Source organism: Mustela lutreola, chromosome 11 (assembly GCF_030435805.1).
Source record: "Mustela lutreola isolate mMusLut2 chromosome 11, mMusLut2.pri, whole genome shotgun sequence".
Taxonomy (NCBI): Eukaryota; Metazoa; Chordata; class Mammalia; order Carnivora; family Mustelidae; genus Mustela; species Mustela lutreola.
The window spans coordinates 71,282,787-71,308,179 of NC_081300.1; the positions used below are offsets into that span (position 1 = coordinate 71,282,787).

The 25,393-nt window shown below is 38.3% G+C and overlaps 1 protein-coding gene across 8 annotated transcripts in view; it reads left to right on the plus strand.

Moving 5' to 3' along the window:
• TTC28 (tetratricopeptide repeat domain 28) overlaps positions 1-25,393 on the plus strand; it is a 646,079-nt gene that overhangs the window by 329,651 nt on the left and 291,035 nt on the right. For 7 of the 8 annotated variants that reach the window (XM_059139718.1, XM_059139719.1, XM_059139722.1 and 4 more), the window contains 3 exons: positions 12,506-12,653; positions 21,577-21,849; positions 22,790-22,920. In XM_059139718.1, coding sequence (XP_058995701.1) covers positions 12,506-12,653; positions 21,577-21,849; positions 22,790-22,920 — 552 coding nt within the window. Of the gene's footprint in view, positions 1-12,505; positions 12,654-21,576; positions 21,850-22,789; positions 22,921-25,393 lie in introns of those variants that run through there. The other variant, XM_059139726.1, reaches the window with a different exon arrangement.

Genomic DNA, 25,393 nt, shown 5'->3' on the forward strand with positions numbered 1-25,393 from the left:
AAACAGGAAACCCATTGCCAGTTTGGTACTACTTTGAATTCTGGTCTCCTTCCTCAATTCATTTGCTACCATTCACTCTTCAGAATCCTCAGAGAGCTGTCCCATAGAGTCTTTCTAGGGTATAGTTGTATTCAGTGGGGAATGGAACCCTTCTTTTTTGAAAAGATACAAAGTATATTATTACATTTTTGTGCTGGCAAGTATTGGGAGGCAGACACTTTCCTTTTTCTTGCTTTTCATTTTTGGTATGTGGTACCCTAACATACACATGCCAATGTGGAAAGATTATATAAATAGAAAAGAGAAAGATACAGGCAGCGAAGTTTACCATATAGAAAAACATGAGTGAAATATTTGTGCAAATATTTGGGGGGCATATATTCTTACCGTGCAACCCTGCTCTCACCACCTGGTCATGTCACCCTCTTCATATCCCTCTCCCCAATACCTCCTGTTTTGCGGAGACTCTTTCTGATAGCTCGCCACTAAAGCCATTGACAAAAGTAGTGTCCGTGGCGTAGGCAGTGCTTCTCAGATTTTGCTTTGCCAAACCCCTGAAGTCAGAAGACAGGGACTCTTCCAGGGATTAGGGCTGTAGGCAGAGTGAAGATGGACATTTACTTATGTTTTCTTAAAAAAAAAAAAATTATGTGAGCTCTTTATTTTCTTCTGTAATTTTTCATATAAAAATAATTCCCCATTGATGGTGAAAAACTAGCACTATGGTACCAGATGTTGATAGTGTGGGAAGTCCTGAGTATGTCAGAACAATGGTTATAATGGGAATTCTTCATATTTTTCATTCAGTTTTACAGTGAACCTAAAACTGCTCCAAAAATAAAGTTCATTAATTTAAAAGATTCTCTCCCAAAAGCTTCAAATACATTTGGCTTTTCAGGAGATGTTTTGTGTCATTGTATAGTTTTACCCTTCTCCATGGTTCAATGCTACGGACTCCCATTTAAGTTACAATTTTATGAGAAAAACAGAGTTGGTCTATCAGCAAGATCATGGAGTTACTAATAGTGGAATTTCATCTGCTCAAGGAAACCCAATGTATGGCACTTACGGTTATAATTTCTTTTCTTTTCTTTTTAAAAATTTATCTGTTTATTAGGGTGAGATAGCATGAATGGGAGGGGAGGGCAGAGGGAGAGGGAGAAGCAGACACCCCCTGAGCTGGTACCCCACCCCCCACCTGGGGCTTAATCCCAGGAATCTGAGATCAAGATCTGAACTGAAGGCAGACATTTAAGCGACTGAGCTACCTAGGTGCCCTATAATACCTATAATAATTTCTAATAGACTGCTTTCTGGAAGGAATGGATTCCCATTTTTTTGACTTGGTTTAGATATAACTACACTATGGTAGGTGAGATGCCAAATTTTCTTTCAGCGATTAGTGAGACTTAAGTCTCTTTTCATTCCTATACTGTTAGCTTCACTGTTTTCCCACATCCACCAGTCTCTCTGCCCACCATTATTTTTTTCCATTTTGCTTCTGGTCTTACCACATTCCCCAGGACCAAGCTATGTGTGTGAAGGGGCACAAGCTCTGTATTCCAGGACTGGGGGAGGATTGGTAGGGCAGGGGCATAGAACTCATGCTAAAGCCAGATGATTTCTTGGAGAATGTTCAGGAAATTCTCTAGTTTTCTTCTTGGCAAGATTTTATACTCTTCCTATGCCACGCCCATATAGCAAAGGCACAAGATATGGAAAGTTCAGAACAATTGCTCTAGGGTACTTCAAACTTCTTTCACTGTTTATTTTTAAAGCTTGGAAGAGAAACTCCAGATGATGGTACACACATTTTATAATCTGACATAAACATTAACATTGGGAATCCCTCCAGCGCTAGAAAATGACACCTACTTAGTTAACTCCTGGTTGTCATTTCATCTTTTCTTTAACTTCTTATCAGATTTCTAATTTCTTTTTAAAATATGATTTTCCCGTAATTTTTTTTAACCTTAGCACTTTTGATACAGTTAGCTAAAAATTAATTTGGGGAAAAGGAATAACTGATATGGTATGAAACAATCAGGACTGAGAGCAGATTAAATGGTCCAAAAGCCTATGTTGGGGAGAAAGACAATTCACAGCTGCAGATTTGGTTAGAATATTATGTTTAGACCATTTGGGCCTCTGACTCCAGGTTGCAAACTCAATAATGGTGTTTTCTAAAATAGCTTCCAATCTCTTGCTTGTGCTTTCAGCATACAATAAGGCAGACTAGTAAAAAATACAAGTGTAGTTTTCTGGAGAGATAGGAATGATTACTCCCAGCTGAGCAGGTTAAACATATTGCTACATGAAGAATGTACTCTTTGCTGATTCTCAAGGTTTTATTTATTTTTATTTTTATTTTTAATGTAAAGTGTCAGCATACAGAAGCAAGAGACAATTCATTTGAAAATGTCAGAAAATAAAAGAAGCATAGCAAGTTGTATTGCAGGTAAAAATCCATTTTAGCCAGCAAACAAACAAGGAATGGCTGAGAAGCTTGCTGATGGCTCCTTTTGTTTCTCTTTGATTTAAAGCCTCATGCCTGTAATCTAATTAACATCGAACTGAGTTGCAAGTACAGTGGCCTGTTTGGTTCAATAATAATACATTTATATGAAAGGTTAATGAAATGAATTTTTCCTCCATTCAATTCATTAAAACTTGTTCTACAATCAACGGTTGCTAATGGAATAGAGATTAAATATTCATGTTCATAAATTTTCTGTGTCATTTCTGATTTTCCTTCATTTCTGCCTCCATAGGTTGAATTTTGCGAGTACAAGAGTTCACAGACAAAAACCTTGATTTAGAGGTTAATTGCACGCCATTAATTCTTTTATCAAAGAGGTAGTGTGGAATAGTGGAAAGAGAAAGAGTTTGGCAACGGGTTTGTCTCACTTTGTAGCTGTATGATTTGGGTCAAGTTTCATAACCACCTCTTTTGTGTAACGGGCATTATAAGAACGTCTCACAAGACATTGTGAGGGTTAGTGATAAACTGTGGAAAGCACCTAAGTGTTGTGTGGGACACAGAGGTAACAGTTCAACAGATGATAACCAGAAAAGTGTTTGGAAAATAAAACACCTACATATATTCAGTAGAACTTAGTGATGATTTATAGTGGCAGGATGGGTGTGGTAGGATGGGCTTCTTATTAATTTTAAAATAGTTGTCAGGCTTGGGCCTTGTAAACCTTGTAATTCTCATGATCAGTGTGTCAGTGTAAAGAGGAAAAATTGTTTCGTATTTCTGTACATAGATTTTTGATCATCTGTTTTCTGCCACCTCCTTTTTCACTTGGGCCAGTGGACCTTATTTATTTAAACTGCATATGATGTTTTTCCCGGATAATGAATTTACAAGATAGTTGAAGCTTAATCGACTGCCAGAGTACATACTTTTTATTTTTTATTTTAAGAGAGGAAGGGGGGACCAGGGGAAGAGGGAGAGAGAGAGAATCGTAAGCAGACTCCACTCCCCCCAACATGGGGCTCGATCTCACGACACTGAGATCATGACCTGAGCAGAAATCGAGAGTCAGCTGCTCAACTGACTGAGTCACCGAGGCACCCCTACTTTACAAGCTTCTTAAACAGAAGATGCCAAACATAAATTAACTATTTCCCTAGTGACTCAAGGAAATCATTATGGTCATTAATTTTTGTTTTGTGTCTAATTTTTGTCAGTCTCTGGCCTACTTCACCAAAGGTGATTTCTTTTTTTTGTTAGCAACTTCTTTCTTAATATATTTACTTTCAACTCCAAAGTAAAATATGCTTTTTGCAGAAAATTAGGAAAATAAAAAAATATATATGGAAGAAGAAAATAAAACTGAAAGCCCTTCCCTCAAAGGTAATTCTATTAGCATCTTGGTTTTTCTTTCAAAAATAAGCCGGGCGCCTGTAGTCCCAGCTACTCGGGAAGCTGAGGCAGGAGGATCGCTTGAGCCCAGGAGTTCTGGGCTGTAGTGCGCTATGCCGATCGGGTGTCCGCACTAAGTTCGGCATCAATATGGTGATCTCCCAGGAGCGGGGGATCACCAGGTTGCCTAAGGAGGGGTGAACCGGCCCAGGTCGGAAATGGAGCAGGTCAAAAATAATACATAGGTACTCCTATTCTTTTTAAGTCAAATTGATATCCAAGTATATAGTTTTTTAAAAAGATTTTATTTATTTATTTGACAGAGATTCAAAGTAGGCAGAGAGGCGGGCTGGGGGGGCGGGGGTGGGGAAGCAGGCTCCCTGCTGAGCAGAGAGCCCAATGCAGAGCTCGATCCCAGGTCTCTGAGATCATGACCTGAGCTGAAGGCAGAGGCATTAACTCACTGAGCCACCTAGGCGCCTCTATAGTTCTTTATTTTTAAATTTTTCTTATTAACATATAATGTATCATTTGCTCCAGGGGTTCAGGTCTGTGAATTGTCAGGCTTACAAACTTCATAGCACTCACTGTAGCACATACCCTCTCCAACGTCCATAACCCAACCACCCTCTCCATACCTCCCTCCCCCCAGCAACCCTCAGTTTATTTTGTGAGATTAAGAGTCTCTTATGGTTTGTCTCCCTCCTGATCCCATCTTGTTTCATTTTTTCCTTCCCAAACTCCCCACTTTGCCTCTCAAATTCCTCATATCAGGGAGATCATATGATAATTGTCTTTCTCTGATTGACTTTTTTCGCTCAGCATAATACCCTCTAGTTCCATCCATGTCGTTGCAGATGGCAAGTGTCATTTCTTTTGATGGCTGCATAGTATTCCATTGTATATATATACCACATCTTCTTTAACCTTTCATCTGTTGATGGACATCCAGGTTCTTTCCATAGTTTGGCTATTGTGGACACTGCTGCTATAAACATTCGGGTGCCTGTGCCCCTTCGGATCACTACATTTGTATCTTTAGGATGAATACCCAGTAGTGCGATTGCTGGGTTGTAGGGTAGCTCTATTTTCAACTTTTTGAGGAACCTCCATGCTGTTTTCCAGAGTGGCTGCACCAGCACGCATTCCCGTCAACAGTGTAGGAGGGTTCCCCTTTCTCCACGTCCTCGCCAGCATCTGTTGTTTCCTGACTTGTTAATTTTAGCCATTCTGACTGGTGTGAGGTGGTATCTCATTGTGGTTTTGATTTGTATTTTCCTGATGGTGAGTGATGTGGAGTACTTTTTCATGGGTCTGTTGGCCATCTGGATGTCTTCTTTGCAGAAATGTTTGTTCATATCCTCTGCCCATTTCTTGATTGGATTATTTGTTCTTTGGGTGTTGAGTTTGATAAGTTCTTTATAGATTTTTGGTACTAGTCCTTTATCTGATATATCATTTGAAAATACCTTCTCCCATTCTGTCAGTTGTCTTTTGCTTTTGTTGAGTGTTCCCTTTGTTGTACAAAAGCTTTTGATGGTGGTGAAGTCCCAGTAGTTCATTTTTTGCCCTTGTCTCCCTTGCCTTTGGCGTTGTTCCTAGGAAGAAGTTGCTGTGGCTGAGGCCGAAGAGGTTGCTGCCTGTGTTCTCCTCAAGGATTTTGATGGATTCCTGTCTCACATTGAGGTCTTTCATCCATTTTGAGTCTATTTTTCTGTGCAGTATAAGGAAAGTTTCGTTTTTCTGCATGTGGCTGTTCAGTTTTCCCAACATCATACCAAAGGTGATTTCTGATCTGCAAGCTGGGGAAGCAGATGAGGAACTTGATTATACAACAAATACCAAATAAGAATAATAGTTAGTGAAACATTCAGTTCTGTTCATTTTAAAAAATGGCCACTCTGTGTTCTGTATTTCATATGTGCTATCAGTCAGCAATCATTGTTATAACCCTTTGAGGTCATCATCATTCTCCTTTCTTGAAGTGGAAATGGAACATGAAGTTTGGGGGCGTTAAGTGTCTCATCCATAAGTAATCAGGACAGGATTCCAGCGTCAGCATTGTGAGTCCTTTCTCTTTCACCACAGCTGCCGTGGGAATAAGGCACATAGTTTTTGAGCTTTGGTAATAGTTATTTCTCTCATTTAATATGTCCCCTTTCAATTTCCAGTTTAGATTTGTGTTTGGAGACTTGTTGTTAGAGGAAGACCAAATTTTAGAACTGCAGTGTACAATCTAGTAGCTACAAGCCACCTCTGCCTATTTAAATTTGAAGTAATTAAAATGAAATAAAATTGAAAATTTAGTTTCTTAGTCACTTTAGCCACATTTCAAGTGCTCAGTGGCCAAGTGTGACTGGCTAGAGGCTGCCATTATTAGAGAGAACAGAGAACAGTCTATCATTGCAGGAAGTTCTATTAATTTCTCTCTTTAAGTCAAACATATGTAACAAAATATATAACAAAAATAGTTTGCCTGTAAAAAAGAAAAACTAATTAGCATGTATGTGTCCATACAGGTGCCTATTTGATATAAGATGGTGAAAGCTTACTGAGGGGGTACCTGAGTGTCTCAGTCAGTTAAGAATCCAACTCATGGGGCACCAGGGTGGCTCAGTGGGTTAAGCTGCTGCCTTCGGCTCAGGTCATGATCTCAGGGTCCTGGGATCGAGTCCCGCATTGGGCTCTCTGCTCAGTAGGGAGCCTGCTTCCTTCTCTCTCTCTCTCTGCCTGCCTCTCAGTGTACTTGTAATTTCTCTCTGTCAAATAAATAAATAAAATCTTTAAAAAAAAAAAAAAGAATCCAACTCATGATTTCAGCTTCGGTCGAGATCTCAGGGTCCTGGGATTTACCACCGTGTTAGGGTCTGGGCTCAGCACAGAGTCTGCTTGTCCCTTTCCCTCTCACTCTGCTCCTCCCCCTCCTTGTGCTTTTCTCTCTCAGGTACAAATAAAATCTTTAAAAACAAAACAACATACTGAGGACATGGGTTCTGTGCCTTCACTTCTATGTATCACATTTTTATAGGATATAATATATAATTTATAATAGAAAATAAATGTGATAGTAGGTAATTTGCATATATTTACATTTTGCTGATATGTGTCACATCTGTTTTAAGTAATCGTCTTTTATTTTCCCATACAAAGCGTTCCTGAAAGTCAAATATATAAAATATTTAGAAGGAAAATATTAAACCAGAGATTGACATGTTCAGTGAGTGGGAAGTGTTAATTCCTAGATAACTAAACAATAAAATCTCCAATCATACCTTTCCTTTTCAAGAATCATTTTTTCATATTCCCTAACTTTATTCTTTTCCATCACAACTGAGCATAGTTAGTTGTTCTGTGTACATCCAGTGATATTAAGGTTTTTCTGCCTTTGGCACCCTGTAATCATTTTCATTTTGACCCAGTTGTGTTAAATTATAGATTAATACCGCTGCTTTTTAAAAATAAGAATTGGTATTTCTATTTTCCCCATTCCCATGCATTTTTAAATAAAATAACAAAGTAAAATTCAGTAAAATAGTTCTGCAATTTATAAACGTTGTTGAGAAAGATGGCGATGATGTGGTAGCAGGTGGTATGATTGGCTAGTAGGTATATCACCATGTTATAGATGTATTTATTCTAAAGAAAATGTAAAAATGTTCAAACAGGAAAGAATACTACTAGGAATAGTAAAGTATAACATGAGAAAGTACAGATTAATTGAAAGCAGAATATTTGTGAATACTTGAACTAAGTAGTAGATTGTACATGTAAGCAAATATGTTTAATTTTTTTTTAAAGATTTTATTTATTTATTTGACAGAGAGAGATCAAGCAGGCAGAGAGGCAGGCAGAGAGAGAGGAGGAAGCAGGCTCCCTGCTGAGCAGAGAGCCTGACGCGGGGCTCGATCCTAGGACCCTGGGATCATGACCCGAGCCGAAGGCAGCGGCTCAACCCACTGAGCCACCCAGGCGCCCCATCAAATATGTTTAATTTTATGTAGCATTACATATCACATTTATTTGTTCTATGTTTTATGTCCTAAATATATACATGTGCCCATGAGCATAATAATGTACATCACTGACTTGAGCAGTGATAGAGTAGCATGTTTGTGAGGACCGATTTCACTGATGTTTTAGAAATGGAAACCAGGAATGGGATGTTGAAAGTAAAGGCTTGCGGGTCCTTCACTGGTTCCAGGGGTGCTTGAAGCGTGAAGAACTGTTTCCCACGTTTAGTCTTTGTGTGTTTGTACTTTAACCCCGTTTAGTCCATCTGGACTGTTGTAACCAAATACCATAGGCCAGGTAGCTTAAAACAAACATTTCTTGTTGGGAAGTCCAAGATCAAGGTGACAGCAGATTTAGGGTCTGGTAAGGGCCCACTTCCTAGTGTCTGTGCCTTGCTGTGTCCTGACATGCCAGAAAGGAAGAGGGAGCTCTTGGATCTCTTTTATAAGAGCACTGATCTCATTCCTGGGGGCTCCACTCTCATGACCTAACCACCTCCCTAAAACTGCACCTCCAGATAGCATCACGGTGGGAATTAGGTTTCAACATACTAATTTTGGAGGGATACAAACATTCAGTCCACTGCAGACTCTCTGAGATGAGAGGAATGGCCACATAATAAAAAGCAAATACTAACAATTTCAACAATGGGCGTAAATACTTTGGTAGTTAGTTACATTTTTATTACTGCTGAAATATTACAAGCCCTTATTATTAGTAAGCGGCTACTAAAGTAGCAGTCACAACGTTTAGAGCTTTTTATATTCTTCCCCTCTGGATTGTGGGTAGCTTGAGGCTGAGAGTCCTGCCTGTTTCTTTTTACAGTGCCTGGTGCTGTAGATTTTTCGGGAATGCTAATGGAAGGAAGGAAGCATGGAAACTTATTCTTGTAACCAGTTGTATTTCTATTATTTGTGAGGTTATTTAGTAGTGTGTGTGGAATAATCATTGAGGCTTCTTTGTGGTGAATGACTCTGCAACACTCAAAACTCGAGGCATCTCACCTTCAGTCCAGTGTATTCACTAAGTCCTTTTAAATTTCTCTTCTTGGCTAAAGCTTCAGATTAAAACCATTTTTCTCAGGGTATAGGTGCTCTAAGTAGTGAACCCACTATGCCCTTCCTTCTCCATCTGCTGCATAACCTGTGGCTAGAATGTGGTATGTGTGGGGGGGTTGCTGTGGTTGGCTGGGCACCAAGGGTTCAACATTGCTGTGTGGGGCCCCCCTTCCCTTGCCATGCTGAACATATGCTGCTTCTGCTCAATCCTTAATGATAAAAATTTGCCCCTTTCCCAGATGAAGTAGGTTCCTGTGAAACCTGTGAACTTCTCTGGTGTCTGTAAGAGAAAAATTAGTAGCACAAACCAGATAGGCTACAGCAGATCACATCAATTCTCTTGAAGCTACGGTAAACAGCTGTGCATCTCAGCACAGAAGGTCCTGTGAGTGGCTGCTGAATCTCTCAAGACCAGATAATACTAATTTGTCTTAGTTGGGTGGATCAAATTTTGTCTGGGAGCCTTAAAGCTATGAGTTCCCAGTTGCAAACAGTCTCTTAGGGAGGAGGGGAGGAATGAATAAAGCAGTGATAGGAATTGGATCATGTTATATTGAATAGTAGAATTTTGAACTATTTCTTGGACTCCCCTTATATTCTGTGGGTCTGTAATTATGTATTCTTATTGTGATTCTTTTCTCATTAACTAATCAAAATAGCTACTTTTATTGTGTATTTACTCTGTGTCAGGCACACTGTGCTAAATTCTTTTTATTCTGTCCCAGTAACCAACAGTCCTTGTTTTATCATCATCAGTTCAACTCCATAGTGGTATTTCTTTCACGAAAGTACAGATAACTAATATAGATAGCTAATATTTTTTCAACAGCTGTCTCTACATGCAATGAATATTGTATGGAAAAAGTTGGGGAGTCCCGATCTATGAGTTTGGAACAGGGGTTTGATCACAGTTTGATCACAGGGGTTTGTCACAGTTTGATCTAATTATGCTTCGTCTTGACAGGGATACAACTCTTAAGATTTTTAATTGAGGAAATCTTACAAAGTTGAGCTTAGGGTTCTAGAGGGGCATAAGGCAGGACCAAGGGAAACTTTTGAGCCTTCTCTCTTATACCTCTTTTCAAAATCTTCTGAAAAAAGGAAGCTAGGATTGTGGGCAGCATGACCAAGTTGTACTTTTTCTCATCTCATCTCATCTCCTGAGTGTCCTAAGAAAACAAAATGTGCACACTCTTCTTGTGTAACTGCTGTGTAATCTGTGACCCTAACTTGCATTTAACACTGTACTTTGCCTACCTGGACAGAATAGCTAAATCATACTTTTCAGTGATTTCATTGTCAGACATGGAAAGCAGTTGTTCTTTCAGTGAAGTAATGAATGATTAAGTTTTGTTTTAAATATACAAGAAATTATCAAATTCAGGGGCACCTGGGTGGCTCAGTGGGTTAAAGCCTCTGCCTTCGGCTCAGGTCATGATCTCGGGGTCCTGGGATCGAGCCCTGCATCAGGCTCTTTGCTCAGCAGGGAGCCTGCTTCCCCCTCTCTCTCTGCCTGCCTCTCTGCCTACTTGTGATCTCTGCCTGTCAAATAAATAAATAAAATCTTAAAAAAATATATCAAATTCATTGAGACTCTTATAAGGTTTTTGTGTGTATTTTCTGCCCAATTTTATTGAAATAACAGCACTGTCTGTATTGGTTGAGGATGTATAGCATGATTTGACTTCCATGTATTGTAATTATAATTGAAATAATTACCACAATAGATTTTTGTGTTTCTTAAAATACATCTTTAAATCAAAAACTACAGCCATTTTGTCTCTCTCCATAAATAATAATAATAATTTACAGATATTTGGCATATGTATGTGTATACATAAATAAATGCACTTTTTTTAGTTTATGTTTTCTAGAAATGCTATATTAAAGCTAAACTGTAGTTATTTTTACTTGGAATGTGGTATATATTGCCTCTTGGATTATAGAAATCACCTAAAACGTGACATGAAAAGAGTAGTGACAAATGTCTATAAACACATTAAAGATTAAAACCGTCGCTGAGTCCATTGAAAGGAAGTGATCTTATGAATTAGTAATGAAAGTGCATTTACAGGTTATTGTCTTACTAGGGTCTGAGTTTTAACAGCTGCTGGTAGTTTAAACTAATAGAAGTCTGAATTGCCCATAATTGAGTATTCATTCTGTTTATGGATTGTTTCTTAAGAGAAACACTTAATAGTATTACCCATCCTAAATTACTTCAACAGGGAGTTATAAAAATGAAATAAGATAAGGTAAGTCCATATGTTTTGTATACATGAAAAGTGCTCTCTCTCAGTGTATATAATATAAAATTATGAAATTATGTATTAAATTTATTGAGAGCAGTTTTAGGAGTTGTTTGAAACTTTATTTAGATCCCATGAATACAGTTTGTGATAATTTCAAAGTATATTGGACTAAAAAGTTAAATGTGTGTTATAAACATATAATAGTATAAGATTATGTAAGTGAAACAGGAGGCCACGTATTTTAGAAGATGTCATATAAGCAATGAGTGTATTAATTATCATTTTTCTGTGTCATTTAATCAGCTACAAAGTCCTTTGCTAGTTATGTGCTAATAACATTTTATTCATTTACTTCTTTTTTCTCTTTCTGCTCATGTCTTAAGACTTTTCTAAAATTTAAATACTTTACTAACTTTCTGGCCCTTTCTGCAATTAGCTGGAAGGATGTTTTCTTTTAATCAGAGTTGATAACACTGTTTTTAAAATAATCCAATTAAAGAATACAAAGGACAATAATCTTATTTTGTTTCTGAGCAAAGCACACATATTTTAGATAACAACTTTTAGGTTTTTTTTTAAAGATTTTATTTATTTATTTGACAGACAGAGATCACAAGTAGGCAGAGAGGCAGGCTGAAAGAGAGAGAGGAAGAAGCAGGCTCCCTGCCGAGCAGAGAGCCTGATGTGGGACTCGATCCCAGGACCCTGGGATCATGACCTGAGCTGAAGGCAGCGGCTTAACCCACTGAGCCACCCAGGCGCCCCAGATAACAACTTTTAAATACTATGTCTGAAACACCACATTAAATGTAGCCATGTTCTAGTACTCATTGTTAAAATTATCTTAATAACCATCAAACACTGATATTTCCCTTTAATTATATAAAAGGGGAAAATGTGAAATAAATGGAATTTGAGTGTCTTTCATTTATCTTGTATCATACCAGATACTTTGGTGAGATATATAAAAATCTCCAAACACTGTCATTGAGGAGTTTATGTTGTTAAAAGTAGGATAAAAAATATTTTAAAATCATTAAAAAAGCAATTTGTAAATAAATGCCAAAGGATGTGGTAGAATTAATAAGTGTTCTTGAAGTGAAAAGAGTGAAAGTCTTAAATTTTCTTGAAAGAAGGATGCTCACATTTTAGGATGTTGGAAGAAATCAGAATTGATTTTGAACTGTTTACTAGAATTTTGAACCCAGGCAACCTCCATCTTAGGTATGCTGACTAGTTGTAATAAAGAATCACCATCAGTCTTGGAGCATAGTATATAAGTATAACATGCATTATCTTTTCTTTATTTCAAGGCATACTTCCGACAGGGTGTTGCCCTCCAGTACCTCGGACGTCATGCCGATGCCCTGGCAGCCTTTGCCTCTGGACTGGCTCAAGACCCCAAGAGTCTACAGCTTCTGGTGGGGATGGTAGAAGCTGCCATGAAATCTCCCATGAGAGGTAAATAGGATGAAAGTATTGGTCTGACAATAATTTAAAGCAGGACATGTCTAGCCGTTGAAGACCTTGGACTCAGGCACTGAAAACTGATAGGTTATCAAATTTGCCAAGATTGGATATTTTACTCAAAGGAAGATCAAGAATCACTGTCGATAGCTGATGTTAATGAAGTGCAATGGGATGGTGGTAGGGCCACTGGCCCAGAATATTATGGACTGGGATTCTATTTTAAATTTTTTTTATAAACTATATGATTGTGGGTGAGTGAATTAACTTCTCTGGATTTGAATTATCTAAAGAATGCTTTTTTTTTTTAAAATAGTTCTAAGATTCTGTACCTCTAAATCAAATGCCGCCAGAGGTAAATTGATTGACTCAGTTAGACTGATATGCCATCTAGAAATAATCAAATAAGAGACGATATTAGACATTCTAATATTTCATAAAAGGAAGTATGGATCTAACTGTAAGCTGTGTCTAACATTTTTCAGAGGAACATGAAAAGATTATGTTGAATTAAAAGGAAAGAGAAAAGATAGACATGAGTTTACATGGTTTTCTCCTGCTCTTACTTCTGTTTTATACCAATTGATATTCTGGAAGAACAATGGATTGAAAATAGTACTGGAGGTTGGAGGCATTCTAAGGCCCAAAACCGATTGGCTTCCCTTCGAGGAACATTGATTTTTGCAGCAGCCCTTAGACAGATTGGGCTGAAAGGATACACCAGGTACCATCTTTGCAGTGACCGAGACACTAAGGCAGATTGACGTCAAACAGTAGACAGCTAATAATGTTCCATATTAATTAGATTATGTCAGACAGAACTCTGTTTTATCTCTGAAATGGCATGTTTTTGAATGAACCTAAAAATTTTAATGGCAGTGTCATTAGATATTTTATCTGGTTTTGAAAATATTTGTGACATGATATAGTATTAATATATCAGCTAGTACAGTACTTGGCTCATAATAAATGCTAAGTAAAAGTCTGATGAACTAAATGGGACTCATATAGTCTCTGGGTGATTCATAGCTTATAAAAGTGTTTTCCTGGAAGTGGAAGGTTGCATGTTTTAGAAAAAAAGAGATAAGGAAATCTCGCCTCATGTGATTTTATAACCCCACACAAAGCTGAGTCTGCTTGTAGGAACCTAATGGCTTCTCCCACTGGGGGACCTGCTGTTAATAAACTCTGACTTAGAGCAGATGCGCTTTGGAGCTCCAGGGCTTGCAGGGGGAAGTGGACAACAACAACAAAAAATCAATGTCTCTCCTTGCCATTTTCTGGCATTTTCTGATTCTCTTCATATACCCTTCTGCAAGCAGTTTACCTGGAACATTTTTTTATATAGTTTGTGAAGATACCACTTCCTTATTCTGAGATGCTTCTGCTGCTGCCTTAGAATACTGGAGTGAATGTGTTGAGATCAGCAGAATCATACTTACCATTTTGCCTTTGCAACAATTTGTTTAGATAAATGTAAGGAAATCTTCCCTGCCCTGTGAGAAATCACTCAGTGCTGCCGTCCCCCTTAGGGTTTTCTGTGCCATGTTCTTTCCCATCTTATACTGAGTGACCTAAGGCTGACCCCGGAGAAAGCTGCATCTTACAGGTGCCTGGAGCGCTTCAGTATTTTTTCCTCTTTCCTTAAGGCAATTTGATTTATCTCATTTATTTTTAGCATTGCCTTTACTACCGTGTCTATTCCAGGTGGGTTTCTCTTATCAACATTTTATAGAGGCTGTTGCTTTGCACGGTGTTGTTCTGGGCATCATCTCACATCTTAATGACCTCTCTTTTTGTCATATGGTTGTAATTCACAAAATCTGTCATCATTTGCTGCCCATTTTTTACCCACTGTTTATTTTAGCTTCACACCAGTCAGTTTGTGCTGTTGTTGCATAGCTGTGCAGTTTGGGTCACTTTACATAGAGTTCTGATCTGTTGTTGTATCAGTTTTTTTTTTTTTTTTTAAGATTTTATTTATTTATTTGACAGGCAGAGATCACAATTAGGCAGAGAGGCGGGTAGAGAGAGAGAAGGGGAAGCAGGCTCCCCGCTGAGCAGGGAGCCCGATGTGGGGCTCGATTCTAGAACCCTGGGACCATGACCTGAGCCAAAGGCAGAGGCTTTAACCCACTGAGCCACCCAGGTGCCCCGTATCAGTTGTTTTTGTTTTGTAATTCTTAAATGTCACAGAGGAAGCTCCCTAGTCCGAGTACTTCGATAAAGAAACAAAGCTCCAGTGATGTGCACAGTATCCCTGTGGTTTGGCCTTTTGGAGTAGTGTCAGGATTTCTTTTTTTCTTTTTTTTTTTTTAATATATGTGCTGCTGAAGTGAGCACAGGATTTCATTTTTTTTTTTTAAAGATAGGGCTGATCCACATCAATATGTCCTTGTTCCCAAATAAATGTTATATTTATCCATGTTGAAACTTACTTGATTTTTTTTACTAGATTTTTTATATTGTTGCTTATACTGCTAACTGGATTAAGTCCATTTTACTTTATTGAATCATTACTTAATGGTTTCACTCATGTTCACCAACCAAGATAACAGTTAAACTACTTCTCCTGTGAATATATTTACATCCTTATACATACTGTATTTCCTTAAATCGTTAATGAAAATATAAAAATAAGTATAAATATAAAATGATATGCTTTTTCCTGACCTCTCAAGTTATCCTTTGCCTATTTTTCCATTTCTCCTTTTCAGGTAGCCTTTCAGCAGTTTCAGCTCATTGTATCTTGTAAATGTTTATGCAAATTTGCATGGTAGAGCATAGTACTACTGCCAACCAAATTCAATAGTATAATTACAAAGTGAGATTGAGTTTACCTTTATTTGTTCCTCTAAAGATGCCAGGGCTGCTTCTCGCTGAGGGTTCTCTTGTGTATATTTTCTCTCCTTCCGTTAATTTGGTAATCTAGACTATTACATTTACGGGCTATCACCTGCCGTGGTGTTTCTAGCAGCTCCAGAGGATCCAGGGAAGCTAATTTTATGGAGTGCTTGTGGAAAATGGCTCTGGAATGGATAAGCTTTTCTCTCAGGGTCAAGTTGGGGCTCACCTTTCATTTGCCTAATTGCCACCCACCCTCAGAGAATACTTTCCCTTTGATTTTCTTTTAGGTGGCCATCACTTCACAGGAGGCCTAGTTCTGAAATGCTCTGTTAGGAGAAGATGGGAATCTAATCCCAGGGCTGCCATTTGCTGTTGCATCAACTGAGTCAGGTTGCTTCCCTTCTCTATGCCTCAGTCCTCACCTGTAAGAGGGAAATGACAAGATATACCTCCTAGTACTGTTTTGTGAATCTGCCACTAGAAGGTATAAGCAGGCTCTTGCCAGCCACCTTCCCCGCCTCAGTGTGATGCACTTCTCCCTGAGGAGTGCACAGAACAGCCGTGTTAATCTGCTCTTGTATTTATGATGGGCACGGAGGTCTGGGTGTGGGAGGAATGCCGCACCGCCCAGGGGGGCCTCTCGTGTCAGCCCCCAGTGCCAGGAAAAGCTGCATTTCTCCTGAGTGGGTGGTGTATTATTATTATTATATTTTAAATGGTCTGGGAATTTTAGATGTGCTCTTTATCCTTTTGCTTCATCTTCTGTGAAGTGTAGAGCCTGAAATGTCCTGGCCACCTTTAGGAAATGGGCCAGGGCTTAGAGGCTGCCTGTCTGTATGCTGAGGTGTTTTTGTTTTTGTTTTTGTTTTTGTTTTTGTCTTATCCTTACTTTCTATTCATTCTGACATTCTGACTTCTGTATTTTCTACTTTTATTTCTATAGAAGGCCTTTGAATCCTTTTGGAACAAACCTGGGAAAATGTGAAATGGCTTAGACAAAGCACTAATTAGAGTCAGTTGTTTTTCTTTTCCTCCTCTTTTTTTTATTTTTTTTTTAGGAGGGTTCAGTTTTACTTTTTGTATCAATCAAAAGTTTTCTAATTGTGGTAAAATATGTGTAACATAAAATTGACCATTTTAAGCAGTTTTAATTTTATAATTCAGTGGCATTACATCCATCTACAGGGTTTGTGCGACCATCACCACAATCCATCTCCAGAACTTTATCTTCTTTCCAAATTGATACCATGTCCCCATTAAATAATAACTCCCTGGGACGACTGGGTGGCTCAGTGGGTTAAGTGACTGCCTTTGGCTCAGGTCATGATCTCAGGGTCCTGGGATTGAGCCCTGCATCAGGCTCTCTGCTCAGCGGGGAGCCTGCTTCTCCCTCCCCCTCTGCCTACTTGTTATCTCTCTCTCAAATAAATAATAAATTTCTCTCTCTCTCAAATAAATAAATGAAACCTTTAAAATAAATAATAACTCCCTATTTCCCCCCACCCCCACCCAGCTCATGGCAACTACCATGCCATTTTCTGTCTCTGTGAATTTACTCTAGGTACCTTCTTTTTTTTTTTTTTTTAGAAAGCGCATGCATGGGGGGTGCGGTGCAGAGAGAGAGAGGAAGAGAATTTTTTTTTTAATAAATATTTTATTTATTTATTTGATAGAGAGAGATCACAAGTAGGCAGAGAGAGTGGGAAGAAGCAGGCTCCCTGCTGAGCAGAGAGCCCGATGCGGGGCTCGATCCCAGGACCCCGAGATCATGACCTGAGCCGAAGGCAGAGGCTTAACCCACTGAGCCACCCAGGCGCCCCTCTAGGTACCTTCTATATGTGGAATCATACAAAAGTTGTCCTTTCGTGACAGCCAAGTGGTTTTTAATATAGTTGCCTCTTTAAGGAATCACCCTAATAAAAGGTGACCATTAAAATTAACAGAATGTTATGAACCTCTCCTCTAAATTTGGGGTTTTGGGAGTAGTTTACATTCATAATACTTTGCTTACTTTCTTATCTTTCATTACTTGCTATTCTCTCTTTGGATCATTGTTTTGGAGATTTATTTCAGAATGGTTTCCATCAGTCTCCTGGATTTGCAGTGCAGTACTATATTTTAGTGATGTATCCAAGAGTAACTGGTAGTGGTATCACCAGGTTTTTATAATCATCGATATATGGAAATGTTATAAGGGTAATTGGAAGTCTCTGGGTCTTCATAGTGACATAGACAAATTGAAATCTGTGAAAGTGTTAATTACCTTGATGTTTGAATGATGACATAATTCTTTCTTGCGATTTAACTTTTTATTTTATATAAACTGAAAGAGCTCTATTGGACCTATTTAGGCATAGAAGTGACAGATCACTGTGAGGCACCATCATGTTTAGAGATATTAAATCCCAAATCCAGTGATATTAATATATGAATAAATGTGTGTCTCAGAACTGATGAAATATAGTGTATCTATTCACTGAGTGAGATTGTTTATTAATAGTCTCTACTATGTTCCTACAAGCTCTTCAAATGTCAAGAAATGTGACTTCGTTCATCTTAAAATCTTAAAGCCTATGCATTTTGAACGTACATAAGTGATATTCAGTGAATGTTGTAGAGGCCCTCTACATTTTTACGTCGTTGGTTTAACATAGGCTATTTCATATATCATGCATAGTTTCTAGAAGGAAAACATCTTAATGGCTACAGGCTGATAAATCTGTTCCACCTAGCCTGATAAAATCACAAAGTTTGTCTCCTTGCTAATAGCCTATGTTTACTTTAGAATAGGAATTAGAGCAATAGAAAAGTAGAGTTGGAAAGAATCTCAGAGATAGCTAATCTAGCCTATTTTTTTTTTTACATCAAATAAAACCCCCTTGTTCTACCACTTTTATTTATCAAAAGCATGTATACCTGCTAACCAGAGCTTCCGACTAAAGAGTGTGGGCCAATGAGACATAATTATAGGCCAGAGCAGAGAAATTTGATATTAAAAATTTAAATATACAGAAAGTGAAATGTACTTTTATGTATATATCTGTGCACATACATATCTATGCACATAGATGTACATCCATGTATGTACATATGTATTTGTTTATGTGAATGTGTCCACAAGTATATATAGACATAGGCATATCTATAACATTATAGATTTATATAACCACTACCAGAGTCACAATGTATACCTGACAAAGTAAGGAGGTAGAAGTTGTGTAGCTTTGAAATCCACATCTCTTTTTCCTTAGCTGAGTATTTCCGCCCATTATTCCACATTTGCTTCCTTTCCTATAATGGTCTCTGGTCCCTTCAAGCTGGCCTGTTCTTCATTCTCTGTCATTCCATGTGCCTATCTTCTCCTGGCACCTTTGTTTAGGACAAATCTGCCTAAAATACCCTCTACTCTCACAGGGAAAAAAAAGACATCAAAGACTTGTCCAAGTCCTACCTACCCTTTCTCCAAGAAATCAAGTTGTGTTACCATGAGGCTTTCTGATTACCCTTAATAATCACTCCCTTTTCCAAACTCTTATGACATGTATGTATATGAGCTTACATTTATTTTGTCTGTTAATGTATTTATAGTCTCTTTCCAATGTACTGCAACTGGAAATTTGTTCTTTTACCTCTTGTTCCTTCAACTGTGTTTTTATTTAGTGTAAATTTGTACAATTGAAGATTTCTTTCTTTCTTTCCTTTTTTGGCAGGGGTCATCTTCCAGGTATTTCCCTTAGTCCTTTAATTATGGCAATGTTTTCTTTTCTTTCTAACATGATACAGTTTTAGAGTTCAGTTAGAAGGCTCCTTTTTTGGCTATGATTGCTATGGTTAAAAAAAAATCACCAGCTGAAGCACGATATCTTTGTTGACAAGTAGTCATTTTGGTCTCTCTGTGTCTGAACGCTCTTCCCGTGTTTTGGGAATTCCCTTTTCTACTTCTGCCCCCTGCCTTCCACTGTAAAAGCTGAAATCATCAGATCCTAATGTTCCCATCCTCCTTTGCAGCTAAGAGCCACCTCTGAGTTAGGAGCTAAAGGTTCAAAGAAGAAAGGTTAGCACAGAGTTTGTTCGGACGGTGTTGGTTGGCAGTTATGACATCTGTTTTCTAAAGGTGGCATTCAGTGGTGGCGGAGGCAGCATTGGAAGCTGAGGTGTCCTGGGTTTAGTTTTGATGGTCATGTTGCTTTCACTATAGAGTTTTTGTGGCACGATTTTGACTGTGGGTCTGGAGGCCTGCTTTTTTGCCCTTGGCAATAGATCTTCAGTGCATTTCTTTTCTACTTAAAACCAGCCAAGATTGGTTTCTTTTGTCAATAACTGAAATTTTTGCCTGGTATGGCATCAGAGAGCCTGGCCTTAGAGCCCTGCAGTGGGTTCTGGTCTTGGCTCTGTTCTAAGCTGTCTGAACTTAGGTAAATCACTTCAGAACTTAGAGGCATCATTGCTAAGATGGGTATTTTCAAGGTCTTTTCGGCTTCAAAATTCTGTTATTTTTGCTTCTGCTAATTGGCTGGTGGGATGCTAGTAAGATCATCATTGACTCCCAGACCCATCAGTGGGTACCACCAAATTCTGCTCACATTGATTTCAGTATGGTACTATTTTCTATTCTAGTAATTCCTGGGTTCTTGTGCCTGTATTTAACCCTATTGGTCAGCTAGTGTTTACTGGTACTACTCACACTTGCATCTTGACAGGTGTAAAAATGTTCTTTGTTCTCTATTTAGTGATCTGATTGAAGGGGGAAAAATGCTTTAGGCATCAGTAGGTTTCGAGGTTTCTGTGGTAATGTTGATTCAGATGAGAGCTCCTCAGTGTGGAGTTGAAATTCAAAGCCATAAATTATAAAAATTACATTTTAATGCAGTACCGTTGGCTGAGATATTCAAGATTTAAAGAGACCAGGGTTTTAATAGTTTGTTTTTTTTTTTAACATATGTACAGGGGAACAACTAATGTGAAATAGTTTTTCATGAAAGCTAACAAATGTGTTGTAAGTGCCACGTCATTATAGGGTTATAGCCAGTGGCTCTGCGATTGTCTTTTAAAAAAAAATGGGGGGGGGGGAGAAGGCACTTAGAGGTCATTCTCTAAGACTCAAGTGGAAAGAATCTCTTTGTGGCTTTCAGAGCCCTAGTCCATGTCCTTTCCAGATACCACATGAAAATAAAATGAGATCAACCTTAATTTTGTCTTCTGTTTTACCTTAGTACATTCAGGTGATGTTTTTCTTTTATGCTTTCATTTGTCACCCCAACAAAAGCTGGTAATACTTTTTTATTTGGTCATACTGGTCTTAGAAGAAGCAGCGGATGCTGGGTTGCAGTGAGGATGATGGGGATTTTGTTGGGAGAGTGTCTTTGAGTTCATCTTCCAGGGAAAAGGTAGATGGAGTTCTATTAATCAGTCATTCAGATTCAGATTGCACAAACGTTTATTGAACTCCAGATGTATTAGGGACTATCACCTGTGGCAACAGGAAGCTTTCGATTTAGTGTCCACATTGTGCCAATTGCTATGGCATTATTATAAAGCATTAAACACTCTATAGCAGTGTTCGCATTTAGCTGGGGAAATGCCTTAAAAATTAACATACATGGAACAATTCTAAAATAGTTAAGGGTAGAACAGCAATACCTATTATAAAAATGCAGCCAAAGTTTAGATATGAAGAGTCAGGTGGGCTGGAGGGCCTGGGAATACCATATGGTGGAGTCCAAACTTTAGGGTTGTGTTTATAAGATTTTGAGAAGACAGCAGGATGGAGGAGGGAAAACTGTCTGGGGGAAATGGCATGCTAAAGTCAAAGAAAGACCAGAAGAGAAGGTGGGTGTGGCTTACGCAGGTGCAGTATGAAGAAGGAGACTACCTACCAGACGGAGGCTGAGATTACGGGGTCATATGGATAAGTGGACACTCGGGGTGGTGCTAAATTAAGGGCTGAAGAGTTTGTACTTGAAATGCCCCATAAAGAGGTACGATACACATTTGTTTCTAGAGCATATTACAAAAGATTGTTTTGTATATCATCCTACATTCTCTTGTTTCCTTTTTCTTTTCTCCCCAGACTCCCTCGAGCCCACTTATCAGCAGCTTCAGAAAATGAAACTGGACAAGAGCCCCTTTGTGGTCGTTTCTGTGGTTGGGCAGGAACTCCTGACAGCTGGCCATCATGGGGCCTCTGTGGTTGTCTTAGAAGCTGCTCTCAAGATTGGCACCTGCAGCCTCAAACTGAGAGGTTCTGTTTTCTCTGCCCTGAGCAGTGCTTACTGGTCTCTCGGAAACACGGAGAAGAGTACTGGATACATGCAGCAGGACTTGGATGTAGCCAAGACCTTAGGTAGGGTTGCTTCTGTCTTTTATTTCAATACAGAAAGGAAATAAAGCTGATTAGCCTCACATGGATGGGAATAACATATGCAATGAAAAGTGAGTGTGTCTCTAGAATGTTCTCTGTTTTACACCACTTAGGGCTTCAGGGCTTTTCTTATAAAAAAAGTTCTGTGGATTAACATATTAACATATTAACATATTCATTGCCCTCTTCAGAGATTTTGGCTAACAGATTTAATATCCCAAGTGATAGTATTGATGGGTGAATCCTTCATCTTAATTTTAATTTTTGTCTATCTTTCAGCATTTTGTCAGAAGTAACAGTATAGTGCAGTGGTTGAGAGTGTGGCCTGTGGAGCCAGAAGGCTGAGTTTAGAATCCCCATTCTGCCACTTACTAGCCATATGACCTTCTGCAAGTTGCCTCACCTCTTGGTTCTACCATTTCCTCATCTGTAAAATAAGTGTGGTTTATGATTATGATCGTTATTACAGTGATTATTCAGTGACTTACAGCACTGCAGGAAGAGAAGAGTATAGTCGATCTATCATCAGCACCGTTGTAAAGAAGCAACATGTCATAGTGGGTTTAGTTAAATGACTGAATCAACATGCTGATGGTTGTTCAGAATCTGAGGTCATTTAGCAGAGCATTGAGGTGACTCATAGCAGCTTGTTTGTGTCAAGGTCTTTAACCTCTCATTTCCAGGATACCTATGTCCCCAAATGTAGTTTATGTTATAACAACAGTTATTGTCCAGAGCTTTAAGTTCTAGGACCATAACTTACTACACTGAGTCTTGTAGAAAAAGAAAATACTTTTCTAAAAGAAGGCAAATGAAATCTTAGCTAATAAATCTGTGGTTCTTAAATTAAGATGGGCATTATAAATTACAATTAACACTCTAACTTAGAGAAATTTTATCTTTTTTTTTTAATCCACTTTAGGTGACCAGACAGGAGAATGCCGAGCTCATGGAAATCTGGGCTCTGCATTCTTCTCCAAAGGAAATTATCGGGAGGCTCTCACTAACCACAGGCATCAGTTGGTGCTTGCTATGAAACTCAAGGATCGAGAGGTAGGAAGTTTACCTGCAGACCAAAAACACGTTTTTTGAAACATGGAGTCTTTATTGCTGTTCCGAATGTTTTACATATCGTAAAATATTACTTTTAGAGGTTGATAATCATTGCCTCTATCTTTAATGACAATCAGGTGTAGAATGTCTACCACATATGCACCTTGGGCCTATAGAATTGAGTAAGACTTTGGTCCCTGACCTCAGGATCTTAACAGCTTGCATTATTCGGATGCATGACTCTTATTCTATTCAAATATGAAAGAAGGAAACCCATGTAAAATTAACAAAAAATGGTATCTTCATGATATATCCATTAAATTAAAGAAGCACCCATTTGCTTTATTTGAGATGGAGTATTAGTACTGCATACTGCAAACTCTTCATTTTATTTCTTTGGCGGATTTTAAACTCAGGTGGTAGAAGCATATTAAGTGTGATTGAGAGACCTGAATTACAATGATGAAGAATATCATCCTATCTTTATTAGAGAAATGGAATGTAATATTCTCAGAGAGCTGATATCTGGTAGATACAGCATGAGAAAGTGCTTGCAAAGTGGAGAGAGGGTGGGGTTTGGAATAAAATAGACCCAGACTGGAATCCCTGCTCTAGTACTTTCTGGCTCTGGAATCTTAGGGAAATTATTACTTAGCTCCTCTTTGCCTCTGTTTTCTTTCTTAGAAAATAATGATTATATTTCTTCCTTACACAATTATGATAGGATTATAAATAATGTATATGTAAAATACCTAGAATGGTGCTTGGAATTCCATAAATGGTAGCTTCTAATACATTTTATTAATAAGGAAGAGACGGGTAATAGAGGCAACAACAAATTTATGAATCAATCTATGTATTGGGAAATATATTTAGTTACATCTTAGCATTTCACTGTGGAATATTATAGAGATTATTTTTATTATTTAAATGACCTAGCATCTTTGAGTCTCTAGAACATGGTCATCCACTAGGAGGGGACTGGGGAAGAAAAAAGCCTTTGTTTTAATAGTGTGCTGTACTCTCCTCTTGGGAAGGTGAGAGACTTCCATAAAGTCTCTCTCATTTGTGGGTGTCAGAAAAAAAGCCTTTGAAAGCTACTAAAATGTATCATTCGAGAGAGATTGACTTTAGGTGATAATATTTTCAAGAGAGTTACCTAACTACTTTTCTCTTTGCCTATTTACTCTTAGTTTACAAACAATTCTTATAAGCCAGATGATCTGACTTCTTGATGTTAAGAGATTGAAAAGAGGGATCAGACTTCTAGACACAGAAAAGCTGATGTCATTAAGTGAGAACCAGGTTTAAGAACTAAAACAGCTTAGTTGTCTAGATAGGGCCATTTAGTGAAGGCTGGGATGGCTCTAAGTATTTCAAAAGCTGCATTTATACTGTATTTTCCTGACCTTTGGGATGCATATGTATTAGCCCAGTTACTGGATGGGGTAGAAAGACTTGTAATTAGGATATAAGATTATCATAGGTATTAAAAAGAAGTGAAAAAAAAAAAAGGAGAAGTGAAAGTTTTCTGCCTTCCTTATTCTTAATATTGTAATTTTCTTTAGCCTGTGTTTTCTAGGTTTTATAAACCTTTGCTGTACAATACGTTATTAAGAAATCACTGGTTATAAGGGTGGAGGGGACCTTAAGATTGCATTGGAACCAATTCCCTCCCCAAATATTCCCTTCTTGGAATTTCCACTTGGCCACAGACACCCTGTTTCCCCCTCTTTTGGCCTCTGGTTAACCACTACTACAGTAGTTCACAAGTCTGTCTATTGGGAAACCTTCCTTATGTATAAGTAAGACTGATTTTAGCCCTCTGGGACTAGATAGAGAATGTTCAGCTCCTGTAATTAATGGCCTATGGCTTCTCCTTTTCCAAGTTGAAAAATCCCATTAATTTTCTTTTTTTTTTCCCCATTAATTTTCTCTTCAAATTTTCTCATTATCAAAACTTGAATAATTTTTACAATTCTCTTCTGGCTCTTCCACTTTCCCTGTTGCCCATTCTGCTTATTGGTTAGCCATAGGTTGGCCACCACAGAAGCCTTCTTTTGGGAAGTTCTTTCTAGCCCATGCTCCTGCTCTGTGTTGGCATATTTATCTGATTTCTAGACTGACCTATAGAATTTCTCTTGACTCTCACTGTGTCTCTTCTGTTGTATTTGCCTCTGGAATCATAGGGTACTCTTCATTTTCTTGAGAATGTAATGTCATTTTCTTACCTTTTTTCTTAATGTTGTATTTGAGTGCTGCTACTTGTCTTTCTGCATTTAGCTGGAAATCTTTATTCCCACATCCCTGAAACCAGCCAGTAGCTGTTAAAACTAGAGTTGATATTGGTCCAGAACTTAAAGGAACATAAAAATGCCTAAGGAGAACTATTACAATCATATATATTTCATTCAGTTTCAAAGTTTTGGTTGGCCAGTCTTCTGTGATATGATTCAGTTAAGTGTGATATCTG